Here is a 21,176-nt window from a genome sequence, read left to right on the forward strand (position 1 = left end):
TGATTGACTTCCCCAGATTATTGCTGGGTGGAGGACCTGCCTCATCCTTCTAGCAAGCGGCCCCTGCTTCTAGCCCGTAGCTAAGAAGGTCTCAATGGAACAGAGGTCTAGGAGTGAGAGAGTCCTTGGAGAAACTGCATTGCAGGACACCTGACTCCTCCAAGGACACGACTGCTCATCTATATTCTTTCTCATGTAGCAAGTTACCTGCTGAGAACTTAAAAAAAAAAAAATAGAGGGGCATTACCTCCAGAAAAATCTTCAGCATGAGAAGGTTCTACAGATAATGAGGACTTTTAGTTTTCTTTGGTCCCTACTAGAACTAGTTTCAGGAAAGAATGTGATGCCATTCTATCAAGAGTAAAACTTAAACTGACCAGAAACGTAGCTCACCAGAACCTTCAAAATTTGACATCCCCCCCTTGCTCTCTGTTTTTTAGAAATGGGGAGTTTATAAGCAAACAAGCACTTAGTCACACCCTCATCTACTTGTCCACCTGTGAACATTCACTGAGCGCATAGGATTTTGTCAGAGATGGTGTCCGAAGCCTCCTGGCTCTACCCCAGGGACAAAATACAGGTGTTGTCAAAATGAGGCCCCATCTAAACCTCCAGCCCAGGATCCAGCCTGCGTATCTGAAAGCAGCACGCTCATTGCCTCAGGCGGTAAAGACTCTGCTTGTCAGAATCTGCTTGCTTCCATCAGCAGCTGAATTCAACCCCAAGTTTTAGAAGGACATACATCAAATTACTGACAGTGACAGCTGGGGGCAAGTGGGTGCAGAGTGAAGGGGGCAGTTACCTAATTCTATATTCCTTAAAAAAAAAAAAAAACCCACAGAGAATGTGTTCCTGGATTCCTTCAAATATTAAAATCAATTTTTTAAAAATGGCCTAAAAGGCAAAGGAAGCCCCTGTTTTCAACAACCGGGCCAAGCTTAGCAGGGTTTCTGCTGGAGGCTGAGATCCAGAAGCATGGCTGAGCGGGAGGTGCCCACTTGCCTTAGCCACTTGCATGACTGAATAGCCCGGAACAGATCCCGGCCATTCTGGAAGTTCTCTTCAGGGCTGGACACAGCTCAGTCTCTCTCGCTGGTCTCTCCCAGACTTCAGACTTTGACAGTCAAGAGTCTCTCTATCTGCAGCCCCCCTCCCCCCGAGTTAACCCCCTGAGATCCCTGGCAGCAGCTCAGAGCTTGCTGAGTGGGCACGAGCCTTCACGCTCACCTGGCCTCAGGTGACCCTCTGTGCTTACTAAGCACCTCTCACAGCATCCCCTGCGTTAAAGACGGGAACCTTCCTCTGCACAAGAGCCTGACCAGCTTCGGAAGAACCCTGGAGTCCGAGGGCAGAGGTCAGTTTCTGGCCAGTGGGCTCCACCGCCTGCCCTCCCCTCGGCCTCCGCACCCGCACCCGCCCAGTAGAAACTCAGAAACCGGGAGCTCGGCCCCTGAAGCAGCCGCAAAGCTTCTCCTGGCCAGCTCACTCACCACCGCCCCGCTGCCGGCGCCCGCCTACCTGCAGATGTAATTCGTCTTGCAGGAGTCCTGCAAATTCAGGCAGTTGGGCTTCTCCCTCTCCTCGTAGGAGCACACGGGCACAATGGTCTGCCGCCTCCGCTCGGTGCACGCGATGTCCCGGCAGGAGCAGAAGAGCATCCCGTAGCTGTGCTTGGCCGGAACCTTGTCGAAGAACTGCCGCAGGGCCTTGTGGCACTTGCGCCGGTTGCACACCTCGCTGGACATGCTGGTGGTGCACGGCGTGATGTAGGCGGACCTGTACTTCTTGCACGTGTCGTCGAGGTTACAGGCCTTGGCGGCGTCCAGGCAGTTGTTTCCCTTGGGAACGTGCTCCACTGCAGAGGAAAGAAAGGCAGGCGTGACCGCAGGGCTGGGCGCCCGGCTGCTCACGTGCGCGCTGTTCTAACAGGTCCGGCCGTGTCCCCGGCGATGCTGGGCGCTCGGATCAATGCTGCGTTTTGAAGCTCACAGGTAATGAGTTCCTGACAAGGACAAAGTGTAAGGAGTGCAAAGGCTGGGAGCCCAGGGCAGCCCACAAGCCCCCGGCGCTCCCTTAGATGTATAATTAGGCAGGACCGAGTGGGGCCCAAGAAGCCAAAGGAGCTCAGGCACCTGCCTGACTGCCTATACACAAGGCAACAGGAGAACGAGTTTCCAGCTCCTGGTTGGTAAACTGAAATTAGAATAAAAGAAAAAAGCAACAAATTATATACTTGTTCATTATACATTATATAAAATGATATGCTGAATGTAAGTATAATTGCCATGCAATCCTCCAGGAATATAATTATGTAATAAATGCATATAGTACATGCTAATTACTATATGATTACAGAGTAATTACATGGTTATTTGAGCCCAGAAGACAAAATATTATGCCAGCTCTCTAAACAGGAAGAAGCAACTACAACGAGGCTGTGTTTAAGTTCTAGCTCACAGGCCATTGGAAGAAAACCAGAATAAATTACATGAAAATCTGCAAACCTCAGTTACCACTTAACTTGCCACATACAAAATGTGGGATCTAGAAGTATTGAGGCTGCAAACTAGAAAAATTCAGCTAGGATTCTGGATAGGATTTCAATGGGCTTACAAACCATAGGCCTCAGGGATCTCACAAAACACATGTTGCCTTCTACCCAAGCCCTCTGTGCTCGTGCTCAGAGAGAACAGGGCTGTCCACTGCCACGTTGGCCACTGTGTGGCCTGGAGACAGAGCATAGGGGAGGCAGGGCCCACTGCAGTAGCCAGGCGGACTGGCAGGCAGGACCAGGCCCAATGCCACGAGTTATAAGATGAGTAGACAAGGGAAATGTAGCTTGACACCATGACACAGGTGTTTTCACAGGGAGGGAAGTGATGGAAAAAACTTCCAGGGCCAGGTTCTAAGGTGATCCATGGCAAATTGATCATTAGGTGTAGCACTGACCCTCTGCAGCCAGCAAAGAAGTAGCAGACCACCCCACTCAATTGTAGGAATTGTCTCCCCCCCCACTTCCATGAATTTCCTGCTCAGGCCTCAGGCCCCTGCTTCAGTTCTGGAACCCCCTTTCAATCTCTTTGTGCCCCAGTCGATGGGGGCCATGAAGGCATTTGGGAAATGACAAGAGGCTGGAGAACTGATAAGAGTGGAGAAAGAGTCCAAGTGGGTTGGGTGGGTCTGAAAGACAGGGCAGTGCATTTAGTGTACATCCAAAGGGTACATGGCATATTATTCAACCTTAAACAAAGAAGGAAATCCTGCCATAGGTGTGACAACAGGGATGAACCGTGAGGACATTATGCTAAATGAAATAAACCAGTCACAAGAGGACAACTACTGTATGATTCCACCTACAGGAGGTTCCTAAAACACTCAAGCTCAGAGAAACAGAGAGCACAATGCTAATAGCCAGGGGCTGGAGGAGAGGGACATGGGGAGTTGCTATTCAAGGGGCATCAAGTTTTAGTGATGCAAGATGACTAAGTTCTAGAAATCTGCTGTCTAACATCATATCCACCATCAGCGGTACTGTATTGTACACTTAAAAATCTGTTGAGAGGGTAAATCTCATGTTAAATGTTCTCACTACAATTTTTTTTTTCTTAAATGTAAATCAGTGAAGGGCACACAAAGCAAGTTTACATTTCATGGAAAGAAAAAGACTCCCTGTTTTACTGATGGTGCGTCTTGCTTTAAGAAAGCCCGATATGCAAAAGTCTGAAATCACCAAATTATAGCCTGGCACCACGAGCAGTACCTTATTATGCCTCAGGTTCAGGTTCCTGCAAGGACATCTGAATCCAACAATTTAATGTGAAAGGCAATAAACAAGACATACAGCCCTTCTTGGGTGAGCAGGACAAGAGGCCAATGGCTGCACATAGATCCCCCCTGGTTTAACAAGCACACCTGGTACATTTTCTCCATCATGACCTTCCCAGACTAGCTTCTCTCTGGCTCCTCTGTTTTCACACTCAAGCTCCTCCGGACTCAAGAAATGAAATATTCACCATGTGCTCTGATAGGATCACCAGGATCTACAGGCCTTGGTAACACTTCCTGTCTTTTCCTCTTTTGGGACTTTTAACATTGTGCTCTTGGGCCCATCCACAACAGTGATTTATATTCTCAAAGGTCTAGAGTTCCCCAGGAGATTTCTAAATTATCCATTTTTCATGAGCGTCTAAAATAAATTAATATGACCAATAATCAAATTCTGGATCATCTGGATTAGGCCCTGAAGGCTAGATACTGGTACATAATTTTACTGCCTGCATTTACACTTGTCCTGGTATTGAATGGTGCTTTATGATCTCTGGCTAAAAAGAAAAGAATAGAGGCTCAGAGGTGCACTTAATACTTAAATGACGTAGCCAATGATATATGAACAAACAGTTCACAGAAGTTCAAATGGAGGAAAAAGGCAGAAGAATTAAGTCATCACATCACACCCAGTAACACAGGTCTGCTCAACTCAAAACAACTCATGCTGAAACAGGAGTATATTCCAATTGTAAGCACCAATTTAGCTTCAGCAAAATGGTATTACCCCTTGCATTAATGTTATTAACTTGCATTTCATTGTTCACAAAGTTCTGTTCATATTTAATTTGTGTATATTGTTTTTATAGTTGTGTAAAATTACAAAATAAAAGTTTATAGCTCTATGTTCATAAGTGCCAAATAAAATTATAGTAAAAATAATAAAACTCAACATATGAGGTCCAGGAAATATAAATTTCTCTCTTAAAGTAGTTTGTATAACATATAAGTTTTAAAAAAAAATTGATCTGGAGAGAAGCTCCTTGACGTGGGTCTTGGCAATGAATTTTTGGATATGACACAAGCAACAACATCAAAAATAAACACATGAGATGACATCAAACTAAAAAGCTTCTGCACAGTAAAGGAAACCATTAATACCATGAAAAGGCAGGCTATGAAATGGGAGAAAATATTTGCAAATCATGTATCTGATAAGGGGTTAATATCCAAAATATATAAATAACTCATACAACTCAGTAGCAAAATAATAACAATAATAATAGTTCCATTTAAAAAGACCAAAGAACCTAAATAGACATTTTGCCAAAGAAGATATTCCAATGGCCAACATGTACCTGAAAAGATGCTCAGCATCACTAATTATTAAGGAAATGGATATCAAAACCACAGTGAGGTATCACTGTACACCTGTTAGAATGGCTGACGTCAAGACAAGAAATAACAAATGCTGGTGAAGATGTGGAGAAAAGAGAACCCTGGGCACCAGAGGTAGGATTATAAATTGGCACAACCATTATGAAAGACAGTGTGGAGTTTCCTTGAAAAATTAAAAATAGAACTATCATGTGATCCAGCAACTCTACTTCTAGGCATACATCTGAAGGAGACCAAATCATTATGTCAAAGAGATATCTGAACCCCCATTTTCACTGCAACATTATTTATAATAGCCAAGACATTGAAACAACTTAAGTGTTTGTCAATAGATGAATGGGTAAAGAAAACGTGGTGTATATACACACAATGGAATAATATTCAGCTGTAAAAAAGGAAATCCTGCCACGTTAAGTAAAATAAGTCAGACAAAGACAAATACAGTATGATCTCACTTTTATGTGGCATCTAAAAAAAAACCAAAAAACAATACACAACACCACCAAAAAAACTAAGCTCACAGAAAAAAAAAGATCAGCTTTGTAGTTACCAGAGGCAAGGGAAGGTGAACTGAATGAAGGTAAGTCAAAAGGTACAAACTCTCAGTTGTAAGATAAATACATAATGGGAAATGTCATGTACAACATGATGACTATAGTTAACAATGTTCTATGTTATATTTGAAAACTGCTAAGAAAGTAAATCCTAAAAGTTCTCATCACACACACAAAGACATTTTTCTTCTTTTTTTGTGTGTGTATCTATATGAGGTAGCAGATGTTAACTAAACTTGTGACCATCATTTTGCAATATACGTAAGCCAAGTCATTATGCCATACATTTCAAACTTATACAGAGCTGTATGTTAATTATATCTTAAGAAAACTAAAAGAAAAAAATTGGCCCAGTGTATTCCTGCTTTATTATAATAATGTCAGAAGTCTTCCTTTTTAAAGTTGGTAAAACTATTTACACTCCTAATTTTTTCTTCTTAATGTTATCAAAAAGAAAAGCAATATTTCAAAGGAAAATCTCTGTACAAAGTGGGAATAGAAAGCATCATTTTATGTCTAAATAAATTGCTTAAATTTTACTTCATTTAGCAAACTCACTTTCAGCTGATTCTCTTTTCATCAATACATAACCCTGCCAGAGCACCATCTCTTTACCATTATTTCAGAGCTTGTGACAAATTCCAGAATGCACAAACCTGGAACATTCAGAGAAGTAAAAAAACCCTATGAATTGATGTCCAGCTCACAGATCAATATGTGACAGGCTTTTTGTTTCTGATTCTCATTCACACAAAATATTCTCATGACCCTTTTCCCAACTTTATATGTGAGGCCAGTCTCACCCAAATAGCAGAACTTGATGAAGACAAAAGAAGAAAATTACAGACTAATATTCCTTACATAGACTCAAAAAGTTCAGTAGATAGCATTTAGCAATATGTTAAAAGGATAATGTACCAAGACCAACTCGGGTTTATCCCAAAATGCAAGGCTGGTTTAATATTTAAAAATTAATGTAATTTACCATATAAACAAACAGGAAGAAAACCATATGATTATTTAAATGGACAAAGAAAAAACGTTCAACAAATTTCAGCCCTCCTTCCACAACAGAAAATCCTCAGCAATCGAAGAATAGTAGAAAACTTTCTCAATCTCATAAAGGGCATCTATAAAAAACCTTACAAGTAAAAATCATATTAATAGTGAAATATTGACTTTTCCCCCATAAAGTCAGGAACAAATGAAGGATATTCATTCTTCCCACCTGTAGTCAACATTGTACTAGAGGTCCTAGCCATTCCAATAAAGCAATGAAAAGAAATAAAAGGTACAGAGATTGGAAAGGATGACATTTCTATTTGCAGATGACTTGGAAAATCCTAAAGAATTTACAAAACAACTACTAGAATCAATAAGTGTATTTATCAAAGTCAAAGGATATAAAATTATATACAATAATCAGTTGCATTTTTTTAAACTATTAGCAAAATTTTAGGAAACAAAATTTAAAAACATAATTCCATTTATAAGAGAACCAAAAAAGGAGCACTTAAAAATGAATTTAACAAAAGACAATGCAAGATCGCTACACTAAAAACTAGAAAGCATTGTTGAGAAAATTAAGGAAGACCTAAATAAATGGAAATACATACCATGTTCATGGATCAGAGAACTCAATATCATTAAGATATCAGTTATCCTCAAATCATAATATGTTTTGACACTGGCATGAGGATTCTAAAATTTATATGGAAATGCAAAGGACATAGCACAGTCAATGCAATTTGAAGAACAACAAAGTTGAAGGAGTTTATACTGATCTCAAGATTTACCACAAAGCTGTACTTAGCAAGACACTGTGGTACAACATAGGCATAGACAAGTCAAACAATGGAACGTAAAACAGAACTTGGCTTAAATACACCCTCACATCTATAATTATTTGATTTTTGACAAAGTCACTTAAAAATATCTAATAGAGAAGTTCTCTTCAACAAACAGTATTAGAATAATTGAAAATCAATGTAAAAAACAATAACAAAACCCCCTACTTCACACCATACATAAAAATTAATACAAGATGGATCATAGACCTAAACCTAAAAGCCAAAATCACAAATTTTTTATACGGAAACAAAATAATCTTGGAAGTAGGCAAAGGTTTCTTAGGACCATAGAAAGCCATAACATAAAAGAAGAAAATTGGTAAGTTAGATTTTAGCAAAATTTAAAAATTCAGTTCATCAAAAGACAGTGATAAGAAATGAAGAAAAGGAACAGACAAATCACAGACTAGAAGAAAATATTTGCAAAACACATATCTGACAAAGGATCTATATCTAAAACATATGTAGAATACCCAGAACTTAATAATAAAAAACAACCCAATTGAAAAATGAGCCAAATACGTGAGCAGACACTCCACAAAAGAAGATAAATGAATGGCCAATAAGCACATGAAAAGCATTCAACACCATTAGTCATCAGGGAAATAAATGCAAATGAAAACCACAATGAGATCTGCTATACACTCACCACAGAGGTTAAAATGAGTCTGACAACCCCAAATATTTTCAAAGATGTTGAGCTCCTGGAATCTCATATGTTGTTGGTGGGAGTGTAAAATTATCCAATCAATTGGGGGAAATACTGGGCAGGTTTTTAATAAAAGTAAGCATACCACTACCCTATAACCCAGCATTTCCACTTCTAGGTATTTATCCAAGAGACATGAGAATATATGTCCATAAAAAGACTTGGATAAGAGCATGATTATGCTATATTGATAATAACCAAAAACTGGAAAAACAGCTCACGTATCCATCAATAGGAAAATGGCTACACAAGCTGTGGTCTATTCGTGCAGTGGAATACCACTCAGAAATAAGAACCCATGAACTACAGACACACACAATAACATGGATACAGCTCAACAATACTATGCTGAAGGAAAAAACGAAAGTCTTACACAAAAAATACACACTGAATGATTCTATAAATGTGAAGTTCTAGAACAGACAAACCCAATTTATGATGAAAAACATCAGAGGAATGGCTGCTTCTAGGGGTTGGAGGTGGGGATTGGCTGGGAAGGGGCAAGAGGGAACTTTCTAGAGTGATGGTAACTTCTATCCTGATAGAAGTTTGAGTCAAAACCTACAGAATGGTACACCTAAGGTTTGTACATATATAAATTTTACCTCAAAAGGAATAAAAATTAAACAAATATTAAAAACTGGTTATTAATAGGTACGCTAAAGCATGTAGGGGAAGTATATTGATATCTGCATTTTAAAAACGTAGATTAATTGATAGGTGGAAAGAAGGATGGATAGATGGATACTTAAAGCAACTGTATTCTAATTTTTTTTTTTTAAAGATTTTATTTATTTATTTGACAGAGAGAGATAGCGAGAGAAGGAACACAAGCAGGGGGAGAGGGAGAGGGAGAAGCAGGCTTCCTGCCGAGCAGGGAGCCTGATGCGGGGCTCGATCCCAGGATCCTGGGATCATGACCTGAGCCGAAGGCAGACGCTTAATGACTGAGCCACCCAGGTGCCCCAACTGTATTCTAATTTAATGATAGAATCTAGATGGGTTAACTGTAAAATTTTTTCCACATGTTTGAAAATGTTCAAATAAACAATTGGCAAAAAAAAAACCAAACAAACCATAAAACAAAAACAGCCCAGATTCATATATACCCCATTAAAATAAAAAGTTTATTTTAACATGCCCAGAATATGGAAAGCAGCAACTCTTAGCACCCCTTAGCCTCCTTTCTTGGTTAAACACTCCTGAAATCATAGGACACGTAAATGAGAGTTGAGTTTTCATTTGGTAAGAAGATTGATACCCGTTATCTATTTGATAGACACCCCCCCCAGGGCATGCACAAAAATGCTACGTTCATGACTCGAGGGCAGATGGAGGAACATGCAGAATGATTCCATTTAGGCCACTTGAGTCACACCCAATTGGCCATCAGCTCACACAGCACATGGAGGAGCAGGAGTACGCCTGTGTTTTATGGTTTGGGCGCACGCGCCTCCTGGCCTGCCCAGAAGGCTTCCGGACAGCTTTGCCATAACTCTGAGGACCATCCTCCCCACAGCTCATTTCAGAGCTCAGCACTAAAATGCTGCTTTCCCCTCCTCCCCTCCATCTCTAATCTCTCCCTCCATCTGCTGTTATTCATTCTTTAACTTGGTAGAATGTCTGGGATGCTGCCTGAATGGGAAATATTCTCAGAATGAAGGCTGATTACTAGAAATCCTTTTTTCTCGTGGGAGGACGCCTGTGTGGGGGCTGTGCCGGCTAAGAAGCCCCTCTCCAGCATCAGCCTAGCACTGTATTCTAGAGAATGCCATTGAACTGGCTTTTCCTTTCAAAGTTGGCTAGAACCATGTTGTTACTTTGCAGGTTACGTATTGCTTTTCTCTGTCATCATTCTAAGCCTCTTTGGCTGTGATCACATCTGATGTGACTTATTTCCTGTTTTCCTGGGCACGGGAGGTAAAACCTGCATTGCAATGGGAGGGCCAGCTCCCAGATACCGGGGAATACAAAAGGGTCAGGTGTTGCTGAAAAACACAAAAAACAAAAAAACAAAACAATGAATTAATTAGGAGTCAGGGATTTTAAATGTGGTCCAGTTATTCGAGTGTCTTCATACAATTCAGCTTTCCCCCAGTGGACCTCAGTTTCCCCGTTTGGCAGATGATATATTGAAGTTCCCTTCAAGCCTCAAGGTTCTTTGATTTGATGGTTATGATAAAAAAAATGCCTTTTCTGAATATGACATCAAGTATTTGGGATAAAACTTGGTGATCAGGGACAGAATGTAAAAAAAAAAAATCCCAGCACTCGAAAGCGCTAACCTCTCGGGTATTCGCTGTTTCAAAGAGTACATGGACCAACGTTTCCAACTCTGACCTACAGGCAGAGCAAAAGTAAAAGATCCCTCCAACACTGGGAGATGTGGAGGTGTCAGGCATGAATTATGCACCGGAAGAAGCTTTCACATTCTAAATTCCTTTGGAGCAAGGAACTGCCTTTATCCCAAGTACAATCCTCACACTGTCCCTAATCAAAGAGGCTATCACTCTGGCCACAGCCCCTCATTACTTACACTTAGATTTACACTTAGAAAATGCCACCATTATTGGCAGATGCGGGAGCTAGCTAACCAGTCAAAATGATTCAGGATGAAACAAAGATGGAAACAACTAGAAATCCATTTCTATAGGTTATGAGGTGGAATAAAACAGTAAATATATTAAAATCTGCAAGGCCTGCATGAAGATGTGGTTTATTAAGCAGAAAGTTCACAAGGCATGGGGAGAGAATGTTGTTTATGAATGCCTGCCAATTTCTGGGAATCTTTCTGCCTTTCTTTTTTGGGCTGCAGAAGTGCATTCACAACCGGTTTCCTCTTTCTTTCTGACTGGATTAATTACCATGTTAACACAACTAGTATTCTTCTTCTAATAGGATCCCTCTAACGTGTTATTCTAGCAAAAAAAAAAAAAGGGGCAAAATCGTCAAGATCTTCACAGGGGCAGAACAAGCTTTTCTGGAAGCTTACATGTGCAGTCTGGTCTTCTGATATCCACGTGCATCAGATGGCAAATCTGATCATACAGGTTGTGACCCTTGCAACTGATCCTTCAAGAGCTCGGCCTTTTCCAGCTGGGGTGCTAAAAATTACATTTAAAACACACATGTTGGCTCTTTGCAGCCCATTTTGTCATTCATACACTGTTCCAGGCATATTGTATTACACAATGATGGATTTCCTCCTCACTCGGTTTTTTTTTTTCCCCTATATTACACGACTACACTGAACCTCGAGCCATGCCCAAGTTTTCTCTGGGGTTCACAGTGACTGAATTTTTCTGAAGACCTGTGAATTTGGAAAGAATTCTTCTGTCTGGTGAAGACCGTGCCCAATGTTAACCACAAGTCATGGGCTCACCCGATGCTCACTCACCCCAAGCTCACTCTTTCGAGCTTCCATTTTCATAATGGGCACCCTGGGGTCCACCAGCCCCGTCCGTACCTTAAAAAAATCAGATGCCTCCTGTAAGTGGTGTGCGAGTCACATGCTTGCTGCTGCAAGATGATTAATAGTGCTGTCTCAGCAAATGGGATCATTACATTTTTAATTAACCTTTCCAACCTCCTCCACATTTTCCTTTTGTTATACATCGGATCTCTGAAGTTTTCTCTTGTTTATGTTCAACTAGATTTGAAATACAGGCATGAAAAAATGATAGCAGGTGATGCAGGAATGGTTGCCCAGGTGAGACGGCTTGTGAGGTGCCGCCTCATTGTACATGAATATGGGGACAGGCGCTCAGAATTCGGTGGCTGGGTTCCCACCTAATTTTTGTTTTGGCAGCTTCGCGTTATTTAATGGCCTTGGCTACCAGGAAACTGGCTTTTTAAAATCTCTTTCAACCTAATTATAATTACGGTGTATAAATCATACAATGATCGATTATAAAAATCTCGGGTTCATAAATATTTAACTTAGCATTTAAATCCACACTGCAGGAGTGCATGAAATTTCTGAGCCCATCTCTCTGCAAACAACTGCTTTATTACAGTTCCAATGCCAATTACTGAAAGCTGAACCAAGTTTGTCTTGCAGTACACTCAGACACATATCTGAGCACAAAGGCTTTCCGTGTATTAAGATGGCACGATTTTGTTATTTCTAAAAAATGCATGCCTCTCATTAAAAAGATATTCTGCGAAGTCCTCTATCGTCATCTTTTAATTCCTCAAGTATGGAGAGACACAATTATGATATCACACATAAAAACACTCATTAAAATATGTTTCATCTAATGTAAGATTAATTCCGAGATAATTGAGGTCAGATTTGTTTGGAAAATGTATTGTGACATGCGCAAACTCTGATGCAAAGAGGAAATGATCTTCTCCGAGGATTCGAGCAAAACAGCTAAATATTTTTCAGCAAAATCATAAAGCCATAATTGGATTTCAATTTAGTAATAGTCGGCCTAAGACAGGCCATTTTTAATAATCTAATTATGTGTTCAGGGCCTACCGCAGAACTCAACGACGGCTTCAGAACTATTAATTGTACTCAATCCTGTTGCATCTTCAACCATGAAATTTGCTATTACATGTAGGACTGGCTCCCGGTTATGAGTATTTTTTTTCCAATCTCAGATAATCTTTATAACATCCCCCAAAATGCCTACTCCTTTCATTTTCTAAAAGTGAACTATTTTAATGACTTTCTCTGGACCAGAACACTTGATCCCAAGGAGCTCAGATTTGTGGTCCTTCTACAGGAAAAAAATTCACGATGAGATCTACAAAAATCTTCCCTATTTTTATGAAGACATAGATACCAGCCCCTTGCTCTTGTCTGATTTTCATTAATTAAAGGTATTTAATTGCTAACATCTCATTAGCAGTAAAATTAATGAGTACTTCAACTTCAGGAAAAGATCCGCATGATAACGTAAACCTAATTCATTTTCTGGGGTGCAAACTGTAGCTCCACCAATATTTAGGCTGTGCGAACTCCACTGATACTTAGTCATATCAACAGTAAAAGGCTAAGCACATCTTCAAAACCAGTGCTACTTCTCTCTAGAGAAAAACACTGAATGTTGGTCAACCAAGTAAAAAAGAATCTAGGTCCCTCTGCACACTTCCACTAACGTATCACCTCAGAGAGGACTAATTAGAAGGGAAATACAGAATGGTTTGTTTTCACTAATTGTCTAAGTTACTGTTAAATAAAAAGATAGCCTCAAAATAATATGCCCTGGGGCGCCTGGGTGGCTCAGTCATTAAGCGTCTGCCTTCAGCTCAGGTCATGATCCCAGGGTCCTGGGATCGAGCCCTGCACCGGACTCCCTGCTCCGCGGGAAGCCTGCTTCTCCCTCTCCCACTCCCCCTGCTTGTGTTCCCTCTCTCGTTGTGTCTCTGTCAAATAAATAAAAATCTTAAAAAAAAAATAATACGCGCAGACTTTTAAACTGGCATACTCAAATTTAGAAACTTCTAAGTGTGTGCCAGGCAAAGTAATCGCTCTGGGAAGCGGGACTCTTAGCCCAAGAAGGCTGCCAGCACTCCAGACATTTCTTGAAACTCTTCCCTAGGAGCCTGAGGCATATTCTTCAGAATACTCTGAGCAACAGCAAATCTCTGCATCGGGGATGGATTTTAAAAGCCAAATGTCACTTAGTGCTAAATGTGGTAATGCAGCAGGCAATAATGTTGTACAATGCTCAGGGGTAGAAAATAAGTGATAAATATACATAAGGATTTTTTTTCATTTGGGTGACTTACAAATCATCTCTGACAATAACCCGTGAAGTGACTCTTCTTGAAAAGGTGTTGAGCCAATGATAGCACTAGAATAAGTGTTTTGCTTCTCAAGGTGACTACTTTGAAGGACATTGTCCATTTGGATGTATGCGTTCTTGGTAGGCTCATTAGCCATAGTCATGCTGTACATTAGCTGTCTTTCTCCAAGGAGCTAGAGCAAAAAAATGCCACCAGAAGGCAGGCTAGCGGCTCGAATGTTACTTCCACTACACAATCTGTAAAAATGACTCTGGCCTCTTCTATACACAAAGAGAAGGGAAAGTATGCATTCCAAAGCCAAAGCATCAGCTAAAACAATGAAAAATGAAGAGGCTGAAGATCCTATTAAGTAGCCTGAATGATGGTGAGATGATAATGAATCACTGATGATGCTGGCAGTTGTTTTCAGCAAAGGGGATTTCAGCAAAGATAAGCTAAATATCAGGTCTTTATTTTTAGTTAAAGAGCATAAAATTCAATGCCTTTCCTCCCACGAGCCTATTTACACACGTGCTGTGCTACCTATTTGCCTTCACCTGCTTCCCAATTAATACCCCATTAAGCTGCTCCACCTGCAGTGGCTTTTACCTTCACCACAGCCCGGCAAACATCACTCATCTGTTACAGCTCAATTGTTTCTTTGGGGAAGAGAAACACAAGCTGCTTGAATAATAATGGCAGGACTTGGAGTTTACAGAGTGTGCTTTCTCAAAAGCCAGTAGCCAGATGTGGAGGCCATTTCCAGAGAAAAAGCCAGTAGCCAGGGCAGAATGTCTAGAATTGAGTGTAGCCAACATTCCAGAAGATGATGGAGGGAAGGAATGTCCATCTTCAGTAGTCAGATCTGTGAATCCGGATTCTACATATGCATTTTTAATGATGGTTTGCTTCATTCAAGAAGGTGTTTCATGTCAAGTTGGGTTAATATTTTGTTTGGTTAAGGGTACTTAGGCAACTTATTTTAATTAAGATTAGCACATTGTTTCTCTTTTATGCAAATAGGTTTTAAGTGTTTGAAGAGTTGGTTCCTTCAAGGAGTGACCAAACCTAGGAGGCATCAGAAGCCCATAGAGAGCAAATTTTACAAAACAAAAACAAAAACATGGATTCCTGGGTCTTGTCCCAGCCTCTTAGAATCTGTGTTTTCACAAAGTACCTGAGTACTTCCATTGATCAGACTTGGAATTCACTGACTTCCAGTGAGCTAAACCTTTCATACTTACTACCCATCTGCACCCCCACTTATTTCCCTAGTAAATCCTGGCTTTCTGGTTGGTTCTGCTCAGTTTCAGGAATGTAGTCCCTAAGAGGTGCCTTCTAGTAGGTAGCTCTTTGGGGCCTCATGCCTCATTCCACGAAGATCTTGTTGACAAGAGGGCTTTTCTTGCCCATGTTCCCAGTGTAACTTCAGAATCAAGCCTAGGCTAGATTTACCAGGTAGCCCTAGCACAGATACTTGCAAGGTGGGCTAAAACAAAGCCTCCTCTCCCCACGCCCCATTGCCTCCCATGAGCTGCAGAGGAAGCAGACAGAACAAGTGTGTGTGTACCTATCTACATGCCTCAGTGAACCTCTGTGTTTTATCTTAATGGTATGTTGGCAACTGTTCCTTTTCATTTCATCTCTAGCTTTAAATTGGTTCCAAATGCATTTACACATTTACCCTTCTGAGCCTCAGTGTAACTCCTGTTAGATCCCCAATTGAAGAACTACACCAGTTAGCTCAAGGATTAAATTTAAACCTTGGCATTTTACATACTCAGGACCTCCACTGTGTCTCTGCAACTTAATCTGCCACTCCGTCTCCTGCAGGAATTGCAAAGTAAATACAGCTATATCTGTCTGGTGTTCCGTGGGCACCAAGCCACCTCTCCCTGGGAGGCATTCTCCCACCTGGCTCCTGTCCACCGGATGCTGTGAGTCTGTGGAGGGAGGTGTGAAACCCAGCACACTCAGGCTGCTTCTAGAACATCTTTCCTCAGTTTCTCACACAAGCATATCAGCTATGGGGTTGTATCCCCAATGTACACACATAAATTAAGAAGCCTGGTTGTTCACTGAGAACCACCCCAGCTCCTAGAGCCCAATATTTCCACTTAGCTATTTGCTTAGTCAAGACAGGTATAGGTTGGGCAAAATGCATGTGTTTCAATCCCAAAACTCCTGCAAGCTTCAAAGTGTGCCTTCCCTGATAAAGATCTGGACTTGTACACCAGCTAGTTTTTGTGAGAAATGCCACTTGAACAGTGTCGAGGCTGAAGCTGGATATGAGTGCTGGGGTCAAGATGATCTTATCGGCTTTATGCCTAGAGAGATCAGAATGACATTCAGCACAACTGCGGGCGTGCAGGGCCAGCTGCTGATGCCGCTCTCAGCACCCCTGGATGTGCCAGAGGTACAGGGTCACTCTTTTGCTAGGGCATTCAGGAACAAGAGACATGAGGAAGGCCAGCCTCATGATGGCCAGCCAGGCTGCCCTTAAGTGGGGAAGGGATGGAGGGATGAAGAGCAGCAGTGAATTTCTGCCCTATAGGAGGATGGCTTGGGTCCCCGATACCCCTGCACTGATAGAAGAGGTTCTATATTATAAAAAACCTTGCTTTGTTTTTATTTTTGTTGTTGTTGTTGGTTAAAGAAGGCTCCACACCCAGTATGGAGCCCAACACGGGACCCAGACTCATGACCCTGAGGGCAAGACCTGAGCCAGAATCAAGAATCAGGTGCTTAACTGACTGAGCTACTCAGGCACCCCAGAAAAATCCTATTTTATGGTACAGGAAGAACCACACAAAGCCAGACCTTGTATCTCTGTGATTTAGCCTTCTCACTACAATAGTGCCAAACACAGGTATTAGCCTTTGCACCTTTGGCCTTAAAAAAAGAATAATGGCTCCTGAGAATTTCCCCTGATGTTTCTAGAGCTGCCCCCATTATCAGGAATGATCGGACAGAATCCTCCCTGTGGCATTAGCTAATGAACTGAGCCAAGAGAGCTGAGAAAGTTCCTAAAGTGGAAAATATGGTAGAACTAGGGTTCCCAAAGTAGAAGCATGAAGGTTGAAATGGAGATTGATCTGACTCAGGAAGAAAGCTGGCATTCCCAGGATTAGCAAGTGCCCTCCACGAAGTTCTTGGGAAAAACAAAACAAAACAAAATGGAAGTCCAGTTGGCCATTTGGTAGAGAACAAGATTTTCTCAGTTTCTATTTTATTTATTACATGTGACAGATGGTCTTCAATATTAGATTTAAGAACTATTAGTTTTAAGTGAAAGGAGATCCATCCCCTAGAGTCTTCTATGAGACCCTTCAAGGATTTCACGTAAGAAGTTCTGTTCACTATTTTAAGTGGGACCATATTTAGTGATGTTTGGGGGTAGTAGTGGTGGTTTATGCAGTTCAGAAACCAGGTTTGGCTTAGGAATACATTTGTAAAAGGAAGCAAAAATTAAATGTGTCTTTCAGAAAGATAGGTCAAATAGTATAATAACAGAGAACCAAAACTTTAGAAGCCTAGCCTATACCCTGAAAACTGGGAACTCATTTCTAGTATGGTGTCTGCATGTTAAAAAGAAAAGTGAAGGGCGCCTGGGTGGCTCAGTTGGTTAAGCGACTGCCTTCGGCTCAGGTCATGATCCTGGAGTCCCGGGATCGAGTCCCACATCGGGCTCCCCGCTCAGCGGGAAGTCTGCTTCTCCCTCTCCCGCTCCCCCCTCTTGTGCTCTCTCTCTCTCATTCTCTCTCTCAAATAAATAAATAAAATCTTTAAAAAAAAAAAAAAGAAAAGTGAAAACAATTGTCTAAATCTGTTTCTTGATAGCAATGAGAGGTCCTCTTAGTGTGGCGAAGACTTCTTTAAAGTACCAATAACTCTGGAGTGCTCTGCATTTGAGAGAGAATAGAAAGGAAATGATAAATGTGATCACAAACCTCACACAATCTTCTAGGGAAAGGGATCACAATCATTTGCTAAGACCAAACACTGCAAAGGGGGAAAAGGTATCCACAGGAGATTAGTGTGTCAGTAAATACATAAAGTACAGAAGTCCCACATATTTGACATTTGAAGAACAAAGCTATCCATCAATGTCCTGGCACAGATCGATCAAATAGAATGCTACTGTTGAAAACCTAATAGTATGATGGTAATAATGTAGCCATAAAACCTCTGGTCTGTAATTGACTGCTTCCACTTGAAGCTAACGTGTCTAAAACAGTGACTAATGTTCACCTCAAGATTTCACTTGCATTGAATGACAATCAGTTACACCTCACACTAGTCTCAGTGGATGGTTTGTGCTGGATAATGGCTCAGGGACAGATGCCAAGGGGGTGCAGTGAGAGAGTACATCCCAAACGAGCAGCGCAGGTATGGGATGTTGAAATGCGGATCTCAGGTATGTTCCCTCTTGGCTGCCTCCTTTGCAAGGGCTGAAGCTGCCCCTCTCTGACAAAGTAATTAGAAATGTATGAGGCTGTAGAGTCTACTACCATTACAGAAAGTTCCTCAGAGCATCCAAGTCTTAGTTGTTGAGTTTTGTTTAGTGAGCATATTACTATAAATCACATTCCTGGATCCTAAGAGCTGAAGCTTTCTCTTCTTCTTCCTTTTTTTTTTTTTTTTTTAAAGCTCCTACAAGGTCTGTGAGTTATGGATGCCAGTCTGGTGAACAGTTTGGTTAAGTGGATCTTCTTGGACAAGAGATGCAGCTGGACTGTCGATAGGGAGAACCGGAAGTTTGAAAGGAAAGTTTATTGCTGTTGCTAGATGACAAAACAAAAGATTATTTAGTCTCAGCACAAATTCAGAATCTTCCATCAGTACAAATGGCTGCCAAAGGGATTATTCATTGTCAGCATTTGCCACACCCAGACTGCTCAAGTTCAATGATGCCCAGCCGCACAGCAAGACCGTGAAAGGGCTGTGTCACACATCTTCGTGTTCTCTTTTGTTTTTAATCTCCAGTGAGGTTTTACCTGCACTACCTGAAAACCACTACCACTTCGGGAATGCTTCATTTCCAAGTATGAGCATTCCGCCCTTCCTTTCAACACACACCGGAGAGAAGCCCTCTGCATCTTTCAGTTCATGGTCCTAAGTAAAAGCCCTTAATGTGTTGGATTCAAGTAAAAGGAAGTCGTCCCTGGGTTTCATTATGGCAAAAATCCCCAAGACCTTTTCATGCCCCGAAATGGATTTGCACGTCTCAGGTATTCAGTTAGCCAGGAACTGTTGGTTACCAACAGCAGAAATTACCAAAAGCATTGTGAGGCTCATTGTAACTAGAAATTTTAATTAATATGCCTGGTGGCTTCTAATGGACTTTGAGTACACATCAGATTGCTTTGTGCCCTTTGATATATACTTAAAGGTAATTGGGTAGTCTTACTGATGTATTTTTAAAGAGCAAAGTATTGATTAATAATGTTTCAGTATTAATATAACCACTTTGTGCTGATCAAGAAACATCAATAGTAGAAAACCCATATTTATCTACAAATTAACAACTCTATATAGATCTGTTACTTTAAACTAAATGGGGTGCATCCACTCATTACATTCCAATAGGGATGAGACTCCTCATAATAAAGATTAAAGCTGAAGTTGGCCTTATTTTCCCACTGCATGAAATGAAGGCTTTTCACCACTTCATGCCCCGGTGCAGCTGAAGACCAGCTACAGTAAAGCACGGGACCACTTCCCCTCTAACAGCCCAATATTTTTAATGCCTTACGTGAAAACATTTCATACTTTGGGAGATTTAATTGCTGTGACTGCCCAGCAGAATGAAATAAAAAATGATTGTACCACTCAGGATGGAGGTGGGGATGATCCCGGCTTTATCCCTGCTTAAAACCAGTTGTACGGCTCATATACTTGGAGTGTAAGTCCATTCAAATTGAATTACCACAAAGAAGAAGTGCTGGAGCATTTTGGCTACTGGTGATGAGTCGGTTCCTGAGGCTGGGTTTTAGGACCCTGAGCCCCGCGCGTCTCAAACAAATGGGACTAGTCCCTTCTCTTGTACTTATTTATTTTTCTAAAACCTAAGAGTCCTAATGATTCTACTCGAGAGGTTGGTTTGAATAAAATTCTTCAGTTGTCTTTAGCAGAGCATGAAGGGTCCACTGACCTCCCGGCAGTTATTCTGTGTGGCCAAGACAACGTACAAAATGGCAGCCAAGGCAGTTTCCGTGCGTGAGTCCCCAAGCCAAATTTCTGAAAGGCTCCCTTTGCTCTGAGCTGATGACAAAATACCCATAGGTTGCCATTGCTACCTGCATGTCATGTGGATTTAGACAGAGAGAAAGAGATAGCAGCTGACAGGGTCCCTGTCCTGGTTGAACTCCCCCCTCTCTCCCCTACAAGGTACATGGCTGGAAAAACCACAACCAGGGAAGTTCACAGACACAGAACCTAGGAGCCCACCCAAGGCAGTCATGGGACAAGGCATCAGGGCCCTGAGAAGACAGGAGTATGAGACTCCAGGAACCCAGTCCTAGGCCCATGTGTCTCACTCTGATGTGTTTTGACCTACAAGTCCACTGGCTTTGTTCAAAGAGGTGTGCCGGCCACAATGTCACTGCTCTGTTTGGGAGAACATCTGAATTGGGGCTCTGAAGGACATTTGATTAAACCAGTGACTCTTGGCCATCTTGGAGCTTGTGGAGGCCTGCTGGGAACAGGACTCCTATAATTCCAAATTATGTCTGGAAGGCTGTGGTCCAAGGCCATTTTTGCTGGCTATAAGCGGGGTCTCTGGAACCAGAGGGAGCAAACAGCCCTTCTTAAAATCGAAGGTGTTTATGCTCGAGATGAAACGAAATTCTATCTAGGCAAGAGATGTGCTTATGTGTACAAAGCAAAGAACAACACAGTGACTCCTGGTGGTAAACCAAACAAAACCAGAGTAATCTGGGGAAAAGTAACTCGTGCTCATGGAAACAGTGGCATGGTTCGTGCCAAATTCTGAAGCAACCTTCCTGCTAAAGCCATCGGCCACAGAATCTGTGCGATGCTGACCCCTCAAGGATTTAAATTTAATGAAAAGTAAATAAATAAAGGTGTAATTTGTTCTCTTGTAAAAACAAACAAAACAAACAAATAAAAACCAGTGACTCTTACTGTTTTTTGAGCAGA

General features: G+C 41.5%; 1 protein-coding gene and 1 pseudogene across 3 annotated transcripts in view; one reads left to right on the forward strand and one right to left on the reverse strand.

Annotated features, from left to right (window-relative positions):
* GFRA1 (GDNF family receptor alpha 1) overlaps positions 1 to 21,176 on the reverse strand; it is a 222,076-nt gene that overhangs the window by 65,800 nt on the left and 135,100 nt on the right. For all 3 annotated transcript variants that reach the window (XM_032422964.1, XM_032422965.1, XM_032422963.1), the window contains one exon: positions 1,519 to 1,855. In XM_032422964.1, coding sequence (XP_032278855.1) covers positions 1,519 to 1,855 — 337 coding nt within the window. The remainder of the gene's footprint in view (positions 1 to 1,518; positions 1,856 to 21,176) is intronic.
* LOC116644098 lies at positions 20,743 to 21,090 on the forward strand (annotated as a pseudogene).

The sequence above is a fragment of the Phoca vitulina genome, unplaced genomic scaffold (assembly GCF_004348235.1).
Source record: "Phoca vitulina isolate PV1807 unplaced genomic scaffold, GSC_HSeal_1.0 scaffold28, whole genome shotgun sequence".
Classification (NCBI taxonomy): Eukaryota; Metazoa; Chordata; class Mammalia; order Carnivora; family Phocidae; genus Phoca; species Phoca vitulina.